The 14,912-nt window shown below is 52.9% G+C and overlaps 1 protein-coding gene across 2 annotated transcripts in view; it reads right to left on the reverse strand.

Moving 5' to 3' along the window:
* Nucleotides 1-205: 205 nt before the first annotated feature.
* The window catches only part of GSG1L (GSG1 like), a 215,388-nt gene continuing 200,681 nt past the window's right edge, over nt 206-14,912 (reverse strand). The window contains exons 6-7 of one of the 2 annotated variants that reach the window (XM_029221177.1): nt 12,479-12,546; nt 206-747 (exon numbers count right to left, since the gene is read on the reverse strand). In XM_029221177.1, the coding sequence (XP_029077010.1) occupies nt 650-747; nt 12,479-12,546 (166 nt within the window). In that variant the 3' untranslated portion in view covers nt 206-649. The remainder of the gene's footprint in view (nt 748-12,478; nt 12,547-14,912) is intronic. The other variant, XM_029221178.1, reaches the window with a different exon arrangement.

Below are 14,912 nucleotides of genomic sequence, written 5' to 3' on the forward strand. Positions count from 1 at the left end.
CTGGCTCCATCCTGACCCCACCCCCCAGACCTAGCCTCAGCTCCAGGTTCCCCACTTTGCCCCACCCGCCCATGCATCAATGTCTGGCCCTGACCAGCACACTCAGGGCCATCTCATCTTCAGGTTCCTTAGGGACCTGATGGGGGGGGCCAGGAGGGGGCAGCCACGGCCCAGAGAGCAACTGGCCTCCACACACGGCAAGGAAACAGATTCAACAAGCATTTATTGAGCCCTTGCTGTGTGCCTGCTGTGTGATGCCCCTGGTGCCACTGCCACTGCCCCTCCTTCAGGAAGCCCCACCCATTCCCTGCCCCCCCGCAGGGCTCTGCACACTGGGGACCTCCTGAACTTCCCGGCTGGCTCGTGGGTCCCAGGTTTTCGGTGGCCGAGGTCTGTGTCTCTCCCGGCATCCCAGCTGCACCCAGCAGGGCTCTGCATGTGGCGGTGGCGAGAGTTAGGAGTTGCTGTCCCAGAGTCCCTCTGGCTGCCCTGGCCCCGTTTCCAGGACCCTGAGACCCAGGCAGCTGCGGGCAGGGCAGGCCACATGTGTCCCACACAGGCCAGGTTTCCAAAGGCGCCAGACCAGTGGTCTTGCAGCAGGGGGCTGGTGCCGATGACGGCCCGAGGTCTGGAGCCAGGCTGGTCGCTGTCACACCCAGTGCCCCAGGACCCAGCACTGGCGGTTCAGCTCTGGCACCTCCTGTGCAGAGCTCTGGGGCCAGGAATCTCCCATGTGTGGCTGGTATCCTGCAGAGAGACGGCGTGGTCAGTGCCAACGGCTGCCTTCCTCCACCCCCACCCCATCGGCCCACCGACCCCCACCAGCTCCCCACCCACCCATCTATCAAGCTACACCCAGCTCTCTACCCACCGTCCCACTCACCGTATCACCATCCGCCCACCCAGCTCTCCACCTCTGCCACGCCCCCATCACCCACCTCTCTGTCCACCGGTCCACCAACACCTAGACATCCACCTGCCAGTGTCCGCTGCCATCCACTCACCAACCCACCAAGGTATCCACCATCACTCACACACGATCCCCCCAGGAGCCTGCCACAGCCCTAGAACCCACTCAGGCATCTCCCACCTCTCAACACACCATACGCCCACCATTGCCTCATCCAGCCTCCCAGCACCCCATAATACTCCCACCAGCCTGGCTTCCCACACACACATCTACCCATAACCTGAGACATCCACCCATCCGGCCACCCAGCCGCTCTCCAACTCATCCGGTTACTCATTTGCTTCCCAAGCTGCCAACACACCCACTAACTCATCAAGTCTCTACCCCTTAACTCACCAACATACCCATCCAACAATCCCACACTGCCCCACCACCAACCCTGCACACCCACCTGCCCTGACATTCACCCACCCCACTCAAGCCATCCACCCACCAACTTTCCATCCCCCCCTTCACCTACCCACAGCCTCACCTGCCCCCCAGCCACCCACCCCGTCAGGCTTCCCTGGGCTCCGCTGTGGGCTCCCACGTGCTCGAGGAGCTGTGGGAGGGTTAGAAGGAGAACAGTGTAGATGACTCCAGTGTACTTGACCTCAGGCCAGCGAGCAAGTACGTGGACGTCCCAAAGCCGGCCCTGAGCAGCTCCCTGGGCCGAGACGTGGGGCAGAGACTCTACCGCCTCCCACTACGGCCCTCTGCTCTTGACGGCCTGGGCAAGCACAGGGGCTGGGAGGCTCGACTGATCCAACATGCTCACTCTTCTGTTCTTGATTCTCGGAAGCTCGCTCCCCTGCCTTCACCCAAGCACCTCCTTCATGTCTTCCTAACACACCAGACCCATTTCCATCTCCAAGCTGGGACCTGCCTGAAATGCCCTTGTACCTACTGCTGAATTGAACACTCAAAGCCCAGCTCAAGTTTCTCCTCCTACAGGAAGCCCTCCGGACATCCTCTCTCCAGCCTCAGGGGTCTCCCTCTCTTGGAGCATCCACTCCAAGTGGTGCTCTGTCAGCAACACCCCCAGCATTAGACAGCCCAGCAGAGAAATGGCTCAACCCCTGGAGAATATTCCATGGTGAATCAATGGAGCCAGAAAGATAAGAACAAAGGGATCACAGGGAGGAGAGACTGCGTGGCATGGTGGGTGGGACTGGCTCAAAGGGCAAAGGGGAAAACTAACAGCGACAGAGTGCTTATAGTCTACACACCCTGCTAGGTTCTGTCCTCGCAAGCCTGAGCCCATTTTACAGATGAGGAAACTGAGACTCAGCCAACATAAGCAGCTGCCTTAGGATTCACAGCTACAGGCCTGCTGGGTTGAATCAATTTCTTCCTGATTCGAAACTTCAGCATTAAAAGAAATGTGTTCTCTGTTCGTTTGCTTCCCCCTCCGAGCTCTAAAGGATGCTCAGATATACTTCTCATCCTTTAGGGTCAGGCATCCTTCAGAGCAAGCCCCTTGAGGTGGGAATTCCTGCTGAAGCCAAGCGGCTGCTTACACTCCTCCAAGGACAGACAGCTCATCACTCTTCCTCCACCCCCAAAGTAGCTCTGACTATTGGGAGATTCTTCCCCATAACAAAGGCTGGAAGGGAACAGGCAAAGATGGGGATGGTTGTACCAATGGTGGGGAGTGTGCAAGCGTGATTTTTTTTTCCTTTGGCGTTTCTTCTATTTTTAATATTCTTTAATGTTGGTGCTTTGCTAATTTTACTGTATTTTAAAAAGGGGTGGGAAACATTTGCCAAACATTCTGGAATCGTTTGGCCTCAGGAAAAACGTTTGTTTTGGCCCCAGTCACTGAAACAGTTGCATTCTTTGGAAGTGCCTGCTGCCAAGATATAGGTGTTGGGATTTTTTTTTAAATCTAAAAGCAAATATTTGGTGCACAGAAAGCCTTGATTGTTTTTCTAAATGAGTATTTAGAAATGATTGTAGCTGCTTACCGTTGCCAACAGGCAGAACCTTGGAGAGTTTGTTGGAACAGAGAGAAAGTGATCATGTGATTTTAAGGAAAAAGAAGGGCCATGATCCTTATCCTTCTGTGAGTCAAAATCAGGTCAATTCGCTGATGACTGGGGTCCTCCTCCCTTCTCTAGCCTCCCAGGAGGGGCTTGGGGCCCAGAGCCATTTACAGTGAGGGGAGCCCTGACCTCACCATACACCCTACCAGCCCACCACGACTCCTCACTCACTTCCCTTCTCCTGGTTCCTTTACTTTGGGGCCAGTCACCAGCCAGGAAAAAAGAAAAAGCCTTATGCTATAAATCAGAGAATCCCACCTCAAAATGCCTACTGGCCCAAGCAAATGACGTAATTGGGTGAAGTGGCCAGAAGCAGCCTTTCCTCAGCTTTGGTTAACTGTTGCCGTGGGGAATGTGGGCTCTGATCTCCCAAAATGATCAGAGAAACTGAAAATTGGGATTTTGAAATCAAATCTCCTGGCTTTTAAATGATGACAACTAACTAAGGCTTTTAAAGCATTTAAAACCGTCTGTGGGCCAAACAGCATCTCTCAGCCTCGACTCAGCCCACAGGGGGCCATTTCTGACCTCTGACTACTTCCCGGCCGGCGTCTTTGTCCCATGACTCCGGAGTCTCCCCAGCTAACCTGGGGACTCAGTGCCGTCAGGGACTGGGTCTGCTTCATTCCGGAGCCCGCAGCCCCCAGCACCTGGCTGGGCACAGAGCATGTCCTGAGCTGACTTTTTATAACAAATGAAGAAACCATGCGGGAGGAGAAGGAGCGACCCCTGAGCTGGAGGCATGTGCTCGGCCCACCCTCCCTGAGATTCTGTACATTTGAGAGTCTCTTTGCTAGCCTCTCCTCCTTTGGGTACAGAGTCAGGGCAGGGAACTGTATTGGAGTCTGAGAGTCAAAAGGTTCAAATCCAGGCTCCACCACTGACAAGCTGAGTGAACCTATTTTTTTTTAAAGCTGTGTGACTTTTGACAAGTAACTTCACCTCTCTGGGCCCGCAAATGGATGTTAGTTACAAAGGAGTCAGCAGACCCTGCAGGCCCCTTGCTAGAAGCCTTTCATTATGTGACATCAGAGAGATGTGAAAATTTAAAAATGCCAGTACAGAGGGGGTTTGGGTTCAACCACCTCTCTTCACAGATGAGGTGGCCAAGGCCCAGAGGTGGGAAGAGATCTATCCAAGGTCTCACTCAGAGGGTTGGCAGCAAGTACTGTGCTTCAAATTCCCTTGGAACCTCCCAGGCTTAGCAGAGTATTCAGCCCATAGGAGGTTCTCAGAAGATGTGATTTATCTTCCATTTTTGGTCCAAGTATCAAACATGCAGTTTTTTAACATTCAGCCTCTTCCAGTCCTGACATCTCAATCCCTCAGTGGGAAATCACTGTCTCAAACTCTCTCCAAGGCACCAAGATCCCGGGAGATCAGCTCTCAGCTCTGCTGAATTGTGTGAAATCACATCCACTGTTCCAAAATGGATTCAGTGGGTTGGAAGGGTCCTTCAAGACCAAGAGCGGCATCACAGATGTGCAGAGAAATGGGGGTGATCACAGGGGAAGTGACTTGTCCAAGGTGCTCCAAAGCCAGTAGGGGAATTAGTGAGGGTGGGCAGGCGGCTGGTATTGACGTTCTTGACCCCAGAGGAGCTCAGCCTATCACAGAAGAGCCAGATGGACCCTCTCCACCAGCTGTCCAAGGTACTGAAGAACTCTCTCCAGGACTCATGGGCCCATCCAGAGCCTACTGTCTGGCTGCCCAACCTTGAACTCTTATCTCTAGAAAGACCTGGGATGTGGGGAGAGATGGGGAGATGAATCAAGGTTGGCACTGAGATGTCTGGCTTTGGAGACCCTTCCAGCTAGTGACACCATCATCCCTCTTCCATTGCCGCCCTGACTGCCTCTCCAAGTCAACCCTGCTCTGTAAATCTGCATGCTGAGGGCGCTTCAGAAACTCCATCATATTTGGTAATATCTGTTTACTTGTTTCCTCCCGTTTTCCTCTTCTAGGCTGTATGTAACATGAGGACACAGGCTAGCTCTGCTTTTATTCATCGCTGTGTCCTTGGCACCCAGCACAATTCCACACACAGTGCTGACGGTGTAGATTTGTTGAATGAATACGATGGAGGATTTGGGAAGGATTTGTGTGGGATCCATGTGGAGGGGAAGGTTGGGTTTTCTGGTTTACCTTGGGGATGGGTTATCTCCTAGGAGATCGAATGGGTGTCTCATCCCTCTCTTCACTAAAGTCCATCTGCTGGGGACTCCTTACTGGGCCATAACATTCTCTCCATCTCTTTCCCACACTCGGGATCAGGCTGAGTCCATTGAACCTGCCACCTCTCCCCAGAGCCATTGATTCCTTCATTTCCTCATTTGTTGAGCACCTACTGTGTCCGCCTCCATCTGGGTGCTGGGTCTGCAGACAGGAGTCAGATGCAGACCTGTCCTCTGGGTGCTCACAGTCTAGTGAGGGGAAGAGATGACAAGAGCAAACATGCCTCCAGCTCTCACTGTGTCAGGAGCCATTCACCGTGCCTCGTGTTCACTGGCTCATTTAATCCTCAGAAATGGGAGTTAGGTGCCATTACTATGCCCATTACACGGATGAGGAAACTCAGGCTCAGACAGGTTAAGTGACTTGTCCAGGGTCTTACTGCTGGGATTTGAACCTAGGCAGCCTCACTCCACAGGCTGGACTTGTAACCACTATAACATTCCCCCTCATCTACTCGAGCGCCAGGGGAGGGAAATGCAGATGCGAGCACACCACCTCCGCTAGGGGCTGGAGAGGGGCCTGGTTACTATTGCTAGAATCTGAGCTAGACTTGGAAAGCACTGTGAAGCTCACAACTCCACTGGTAGGGTTTGTTTTTTTGTTTTTTGCCAAAGGGAGGCAGGGAGCAGGTCATTTCAGGCAGAAGGAACAGGGTGTGAAATAGGTTCTTGGCAGGTAGATGAGGTTCTCAGGAGGTGTGAAAAAGCTCATGATGTTGGTGGTTGGAGGAAAGCAAGATGGTCTGTGAGGCTGGAAAGCCCAGTACACGGGGCTGGAGGGGTGAGGAGTGCAAGGCTGCAGCTGCAAAGACGTTGGGTGCCAGGTGTAAATGGCCCGGCAGGCCCCTGGCGGTACAGGGTTTATCCTGCACCTGGAGTTTCTGTTGTATCATCAGACTTACCTGAAGCCAATTCCTGGCCGGCCCCAAACCAAGGAACTGGAATCTCCAGGGAAATCTGTATTTTAACAACTGGCCCCAAGTGTTTCTTAGGATCGGGGATGATTGCAGAAACACTGCCTTGGGCAAAAATGGGCATAAAGAACAATGACACAGCTTTGAGCTTAGAGTCGCCCAGACTTCTAAGCCAAGAAAAATGACACTGTTGCTCGGAATCCAAGGAACTTCACCTGTAAAATGGAAACAGTCCTCAGAGAAACTACCCCATGGAGACAAAGTGAGCTCAAACATTCACTGGAAAGGTACTGAGGCCCAAGCCCGTGCTAGGCACTGGGGCTGCCACACAAATGTGGTGACAAGGTCCTGGTCCTCGTGATATTTCCATCCCAGTGGGGAGAGAGTTAGCAAAGGAGGATTCCAAGAGTGATGAGTGACTGAAAGAAAGCTGAAGCACGAATGGGATGGCTGGAGAAGGCTTCCCGGGGAATGTCCAGGAGGGTTGGCACAGGACCTGACACCCACCAGGGACGCTCTCACAGGAAGGTTTGGGGCTGGGAGGGGGTGGAGAAGACATGATTTTGTGTCTTAGGAAGATGGATGGGAAGAGAATCTGCCCTAGAAGCAGCAGTTTCCATCCAGAAGTTGCTGAAGAGCCCAAACAGGTGACAAAATGCAGACTCCCTCCTGGCAGCAGCCCAGGGACAAGTGCAGTTCAGAATGTGGTCTGTGGAGCAGCAGAAGCAGAGTCTCTGGATATGCAGAACCCCAGGCCCCACCCTGATCTCCTCAGCCAGACACTCTGGGGTGGGACCGGGCAATCTGTGTTTCAGGGAGGCCTCCAGGGGATTCCGATGCTGATACTGGCTCAGCTCTCTCTACCCCAGTGCCAGGGTCTCAGGTATCTCCAAGCTGCATGGCTGTCTGTGTGCCCAGCAAGTTGGCATTGATATTTATTTCAGAAATATTGTCTGTTTCCATTTTAATAAAGGAAGCAGACTCAAGCAGTACTATATTGGATTTCATTTTGATCTAATAAAAATGCCAAGTTGCTCTGAGCCCAGAAAAGTCTTCCTTGAAATTCCCTCTGCTATTTCGAGGGCAGCGGTAGCAGAGACTCGTCTAGATGGAGCTCCCAGAAGCCACCTCTATACCCGGCGAGTGACAGCCTCTCACTCAGCACAGCCTCACAGACACACCTGGCAAAATCAAAAGCTTGTCTCGGGCATTGAACTGGACAGCTGCAATCAGCCACAAACCCCAGCTGTTCCTAAAAGGAAGATGCAGACACCTGGACCATATGGCAGCACTGCCTCCATCAAATGTCACATCTGATGTGCCCCCGAGCTAGCTGGTGGCACTGCAAAGCCCCAAAGGCAGGTTTCAAAGGCAAACTCTTTCCTCAGGAAGAAAAAAGAAAAAAATGTGGCAGAATCTGTATCACAGCAGCCCAAGAAAAAATAGCAACTTTTGGAACAGTTAAGATAACCAAAAGTTCATGTAACTGTTTATGTAAAAGTGGCTTCTCGGGTGGGATATGGTGGGAGAAAATGAGAAGTTTAGAGAGGCAATTCAGCACCTACTGTGTGCCACCCACTGTTTTAGGCTCTCAGGATACAGGCGTGAACAAAACAAAAGACAGGGTGCCTAATCTCATGGAACCCAGCGGAGAAAGGCAACAAAACAGAAACCAGGTATGTAAGTATAATGTCAGAGAGGTACAGATACGATGAAGAAAAGAAAACACAGTGATATGAGGTCGACTGGGGAAGCTGGTGCAGGTTAGGGGAGCTTCTCTGAAGAGAAGCTTAAAGAGGAGACAAGGGACTTCCCTGGTGGCACAGTGGTTAAGAATCTGCCTGCCAATGCAGGGGACACGGGTTCAAGCCCTGGTCCGGGAAGACCCCACATGCCACAGAACAACTAAGCCCGTGCACCATGACTACTGAGCCTGCACTCTAGAGCCCGCGAGCCACAACTACTGAAGCCCATGCGCCTAGAGCCTGTGCTCTGCAACAAGAGAAGCCACCACAATGAGAAGCCCGCACACCGCCATGAAGAGTAGCCCCTGCTCGCCACAACTAGAGAAAGCCCATGTGCAGCAACAAAGATCCAACACAGCCAAAAATAAATAAATTAATTTTTTTTTTTAAAAAAAAAAGAGGAGACAAAGCCAGCCATGCAAAGATTTAGAGGGAGAGCTTTTCAGGTGGAGACAAGAGCACGTGCAGAGATCCTGTGGAGTGAATGAGTTCTGTATGTTCAAGAAAGAGAAAGGCCAGGGTGGCTGGAGCAGAATGAGGGAGGGGAGAGTGGGAAGAAATGAGGTGGAGAGTTTGGGGACCAGAGCAGGAACGGCCTGGTTCCAGGATAATGGGAGAGATCTACAGGCCAAGCTGAGTTGTACTTCCCCGGGGGGCCAGAGATCTCAACAAAGTCAATCTGCGTCTCAGAGCCTCAGCCTCTCAGTCTACACAATAACAACAATCAACCCTCCTTCCCAGGGCTGTGCCAGCTGTCAGATGAGACGGCTGTGAAGTGCTGAGCGGGACCTGCACACAGTAAGGGCTTAATAATGCAGGCTCCCTGGCACTCCTCCTCCCCCGTGCGTCCTGCTGGCAAGTCAGTACACCAACCAGATCTGAGCAGTTGCTCAGTAGAGAAATATTGCAAAACTTGTCCAGGACTTTCCAAAACATTTTCTTGGCCAAAATCCCACTAGCAGCTAAGAGGCCGCATTCTGGAGACGGTGTCATTTCCCTAGACGATCAGGCTGCTCTCCAGCCCATGAACCATGTGAGGACCCAGTCCACAGGTGGCTGGGCCCCGCATCCCCAAACGCTGCCTGGGGTCTGGCAGATGGGGTGTGCCCAGCCCACATTCGGGTGCCTCCCCGTCAGCTCCGACAGCAGATGGGGTCTACCTCTTCCTCACTGTTGTGACTCTGAGACCCCAGCGCCTCCGCTGGTCCCTGGGGAAAGACAGCCATCCGGATAACTCGGCTACCTGATGAAAGGCACACATGGCAGAGGTGCTGGGGACTCTGAGGTTCCTTTCTTCCCCGAGAGGCTGGGACCTGGAAAACCTGTGGGAGCCACAGTCCCTTCCCCACCGGCTTCCATGCTTCTCTTTGAGCCCCAGGGTGTTAGGACCTCGTGGCTTCTCCATCTCTCCCCACCCCACACAATCTCCCTCGACGGTCTCAAAAGTCCCCCAGCTTCAACTATCTCTGTTCTCAACCCTACACGCCCCTCAAACTCGTCCTCTCCAGGTCCATCAGTGGGTGACATCTGGCCCTTGATTGCTGGCCTGAAAGTTCTGTGCATATCTTAGGTTCCTGGCCGCCTCCATCCGTCACCTCAAGTCACACAAGCTGATGCTGTGGGTGCGCCCTCCCTCCCAGTGGAGCAGGCAGCTGACCTCCTACGGCGCCAGAGCTTTCTCCACCCACCCCAGGAGAATTCATGCACCCCACCCTACCCCAGCAGCCTTCGAACAACGCCTGAGGAGAGCTATTGTCATGTCTGGGGGGAATAACTCAGACCGGGTGCTCTGCACTGGCTCCCCAAGTCACCCAGCAGGGCCTACAGTGATAACCAGCCTGGAGCACGGCTTCCACCTGCCGGCCTTTCCCTGCTTAGTCTGCCTCCCCAGCACCTATTGTATTTTCTGGGATCACCCAAATAAGGTGCTTGCTGTTGGGTCCTTATCTCAGGATCTGCTTCCACAGGAGCACAAAGCACTCAGACGACTCTTCTGGCAAAAAATTCTTGTATCCTCCCACTTTTATCTCTGTTGACACAGGTCAGGCCACCGTCACTCCGGGGGATGAGGGGACAGCATCTAAGCTGGTCTGCTGGCCTCTACTCTTCCTCCCCTCCCATCCTTTTCCCACATTGCAGATGGATGGAAGGAGGGATGGATAGATGCGGATATAGGTAAAAATGATGTAGACACAGATATAGATACAGCTATAGATACAGATAAATAATCTGGGCAAGTCTCTTCTGTGCTCACAATGCCCCTCCCCCCACCACTGCAGAGCCAGCTCTTTCCCATGGTCCTGCCTCCTGGGCACCCCAGCCCCGTCTCCTCCCGCATCCCAATCCCCAACCCCCACCGCTTCCCTGCTCCGGCCACGTGGCCTCCAGTGCTGGCTGCTGTGGAGACTTGGCACCTGCAGGCCCCTCTGCCTGGAAGGCTCTTTGTTTGACTGACTCCTTCTATTTCCTTAGGCCCCAGCTCCAGCGGCCCCTCAAAGAGGTGGCTCTAAAGAGGCCTCCCCCGATCCCCCTTTATCATCACGTTCCTTGCACTTGAGATCACCATGCTTGTTTCTGAGTTCACTTCTTTCTTGATTCTCCCTCCCTCTGGACTCCCACCCCGCAAGGCAGGAGCTTTGCCTGCTCTGGCTCCCGGCTGCATCTCCAGTGCCAGCACAGAGGGTCTGCACAGCTCAGTATTTGCCGAGGGCACGAAAGGTGGAATTCTCTGCAGGCTGTTGACCTGGGGAATGCATGTGATGCTTGGGAGGTGAAGTGGATGCCAGGACAGAGGTGAGGGGCTGGGTTGGGGGTGCAGGGCTTCTGCTGTCCTCACTTTCCATCCCAGGGCTCGCTTTCAGGGCCAGATTTGCTCTCTGGACTCTTTCTTCCATCCTCAGCCCTCAGGGATCTGGCCTTTCCTCCTCCCAGCTCCCTAGCTGCCCCCAAGACAAGCCCAACGACCCCTTTCCACCCAGGGCTTCCTGCCCACTCTGCAGGGGCCTCAGGGGGCTCCGGCCCAAGCAGGGGAGCCGGTGGCCCTCTGGAACATGCCAGGGCTCTCAGCCTGTGTCCCTACCGTGTGCTTCCTGAACCCCTCTGGTGGATTCCTGCTGTCTTCTGTTATCCCTGAGGCAGGTGCTCCCCAGCCTCCTCCATGCCCTGGCTCCTGACCCCTTCCTCCAGGAAGCCCCCCACCCTGACACCTGCCATGAAGCCACAGTCTGTGGGCCCAGCATCCACCCCAGTTCCTCGGGTAGGCAGTTAGCATTCTGGACATCTTCCTGGGCTGGTGTCTCCTACAGGAGCCTCTTCCCTCAGTGTGAAGACCAGACCCTCTCCTCCTCTCCAGCCAGGCCTCCTCCCAGACTCCTTCACCCGCCTCCATCTTCTCCTCTCAGCAGAGCCATTTCTCACTCCGTTACTAGGATCCCAGAGGTTGGGGACAGACAAATCTGAGTTTAAATCTCTGCTGTCTTAGTTCAGATTCCCCAGAAGCAAACCCTGAGATAGGAATTGGAGCAAAGGGGTGACAATACAAAGATGCAGGGAAACTTGACAGAGGCGGGGACGTGGTCCAGGGGAGGGAAGGCGGCCAACCCAGGCAGCTGCTAGACCTGGTAAACCTGGCTAATCCTGCAAATCACACACCTCAGGGCGATACCACTCAAGGGGCGAGGGAGCCAGGGTATCTATATGCCAGCTTCCCTGGCACTTCCTGCCTTCTGTGGGTGGAGGTGGGGCAAGCCCCCAGGCACAGAGATGCAAATACTGGCAGCTGGGAGGCACCGTAGCTTCCTAAAAGGTCTGAGAGATACAGGCAGGGCACAGACAGCACCTGCTCTAAGGGCTCTGCTACTGACTAGCTGTGTGACCTTAGGCAAGTTGCTCCACCTCTCTGAGCCCTCATTTCTGCAAAGTGTGCTTAGTAATCCTGGCTGTAGGGGTTGGTGGTCAGCAAGAACATGAGATCAGGTATAAAAAGCCCTTAGTACAGAGTGGGGTGGGCAGGGAGCACGGGGTGGGCATTCAGCAGGCTCGGATGAGATTCTGCCATTTTTGTCTCAGCTCCTTTCTTTTCTGTGCAGAGCAAGGCCTTTCTTTCCTTTGACCTCCCCTTTGCTTTCTGGTCCAGACATTTGCTTTCTGAATAGGAGCCCTAGACTCTGACCCCCACAGTGAGGCATATGAAGTCAGTGCATTCTGAGCTACCACAAGTATCCACTGCTCAGACAGATCTTGTGAGCTATCACCTCCCTGACTTGGCTAGCTCTGCCCCAGAGCCGTTGTCCCTTCCAGCCAATGGCTAACCCCGGCCTGGATGGAGCTGTGGTTCGCCTGCCTGTCTTTAAGGCACCCCCGTGTCCCTCTTGCTCCCTTAGCATTCCGACCCCATTGCAAGGGCCGTGGCTGCCATGTGCGGAAGACTTGCTCTGCTAAGACCCCAGCCTCAGTTTCGCCATCTGCAGTATGTGTCGGGGGGAGAATGCAGGGGGGCAGGGAGAGGTTGGCCTGGCCCATCTCCAGGGTCCTCTCTTCTCAGACGGCTCACGAATCTGCAGCACTGGCTCCTGCAGGTGAGGCCACTTACGGGCAGGGTATCTCTCGTGGCGGCAATCCAAGCGAAAGTCCTCCTCGTGCCCATCCCCCTTCTCCATCCTGGAAAGAAAAGAAGCCAAAAGCCGGTGTAAGAAAAAGCAGGCTGAGCCGGCAGAGACCCGGGACCTGGAAAAGTGCAGCCCCGCCCCTCTGGGGAACATTTTGCGAAGCAACGTGGCCCATCGTCCCACGGGATCCTTCCCACGGCCCTGTGAGATGGGCATCGTTATCTTTCCATTTTATTGATGAAGAAACTGAGGTATTGAAAGGTGATGTGGCCAATCAGGTGCCACGCAGCTGATAAATTAGAGGCGGAACAGGGATGCAAACCTACGTGCTCTCACAAAAAGATGTTCAATCACAGGCAAATAGCATATGACACGAGAATGTGTACAGTTTGATTTGCTTAAAAATTACACACGAATATGCACAAAACATTACTTGCCAGAACATATACCAAAGGGTTAGTGGTGATTAACCCCAGATAATGAGAATATAGTGGATTAAATCTAAAACCTTCTTTTTGAACTTACCCCTATTTCCTGATTTGGGGGCAAAGGACTTTTATTAGCTGCGTCACTTTCTTTAACTAAATCAAAACATTCCCTAAAGACATTTCTACATAGAAACAAAGCCCTGGTCTTCTGACCTCTGCCACAGCGCTCCTTCCCACCAACAACTGTGAGAATTTCTCCTCTGGCATCTCAAAATCACTGCAGTTCCAGAGGGAGCTGTCTCTGCTGGCCTGGCCGGGGACGGGATGACAAGCACAGAGCAGAGGAAGGGTCAGAGCGAAAGCAGTTGCAGATTCTCCAACACAGCTCCAGACCTAGACCCTCACCCCCATCCCACCGATGACTGAGCCAGAGAATGGGCAGGGCCACAGTCCCACACGGCACTCATCCACGTGTAACCCAAACACATTCCAGAGCTCTACGAGGTCTGGTCCACACGTGCCTCACCTTTAGACAAGCATAACGTAGGCCTCCAACGTAGAAACAATTCCAACCATTACTGTATGTCCTAAAGAACACCGAAAGCACCCCCAATTCCTTATCTGTGGCCCTGCACCTTGACATCGGCCCTCTATTCCTTGCTTTGCTTTTACTTGCCTTGCAGCCGTCCTAGAACCTCTCTCAACTCACATCTCACTTTCAGTGCCCCCTACACTCTCTCCAGTGCCCCCAGCATGGAGTCTTCCCTCTTCCCCACCCTCCTCTTCTTTCCACTGCTCTCCTCTTTTCTCTCGCACAAGGATGTCTCAATTCTTTCCAAAGCAAATGCCCCACCGCTGTTTTCTGACTCTTCCCATCACCTCTTATTCCTAGTTGCATAGCTGTGTCCAGAAGCTTGGGGCTAGAGGAGACGTGGGGCAGGCGGTGACTGACAAGCAAGCAATGCCAGAAATGTCCCCAGTAGAAGGGAAAGAAATACTCATGCAATGATAATTTGGGTCTCCTAACATTGTTCATTCACGCATTCAGCAGGGATTTCCTGAGGCCCTGCTCTGTGTAGTTTGTACCAGATGCTGTAGAGGGTGGAAATGTCTACTTCATAGTCTCTGCCCTCAAAGAGCTTCTAGTCAAGTAGGAAGTCAAGCATGCACACGAGTTAGAAAATCCCATGCATTAAATAACACACTTTGGGATTGCCTACGATAATGTCTGTACCAGGGGCTATAGGCCTGTGTTTCCCAGGAGACAAACTCTGAACACAGATCTTATTAACAAGGACCTTCTGTGGCCTAGGGAGCCCCAGATGGCAGAACAAAGGCCTGAGTGTAGATGCTATAGGAAGGCAGATACCCTATAGATAACTGACGCTGTAGGAAGGTTCAAGGGAGGTTCAGTATAAGGGAAGATGTATTTTTCTTTGTTTGGTTGGTTCTTTTTTTGATTTTTGTTTTTTAGTGGAAACATCCTTGTTAGTTTCCTTACAGCACAGGCTCGTTTAAAAATATCCAACCCTATGGGCTTCCCTGGTGGTGCAGTGGTTGAGAGTCTGCCTGCCGATGCAGGGGACACAGGTTCGTGCCCCGGTCCGGAAGGATCCCACATGCCGCAGAGCGGCTGGGCCCATGAGCCATGGCCACTGAGCCTGCATGTCCGGAGCCTGTGCTCTGCAACAGGAGAGGCCACAAGAGTGAGAGGCCCGCGTACCGGAAAAAAAAACAAAAAAAATCCAACCCTATAGACAGAGCAAAAGTCCCCCTATAATTAAACCTCCATGAAGGGAGATCACCACAGATAGTAGTTTAGGGTTTCAGGATTAATACTTTTTTTTACATAAATAGCCTCAAATTAAACAGAATTTTTGTAATCTGATTTTTTTTTTTTTTTTGCAGTTGAAAAGCAGCCACAGACAATATGCAAACAAATGGGCTCATTGGGGTTTTTTGTTTGTTTTGTTTTGTTTTTTTTTTTTTT

The sequence above is a fragment of the Monodon monoceros genome, unplaced genomic scaffold (assembly GCF_005190385.1).
Source record: "Monodon monoceros isolate NGI ecotype Baffin Bay Population unplaced genomic scaffold, NGI_Narwhal_1 Super_Scaffold_13, whole genome shotgun sequence".
Lineage (NCBI taxonomy): Eukaryota > Metazoa > Chordata > Mammalia > Artiodactyla > Monodontidae > Monodon > Monodon monoceros.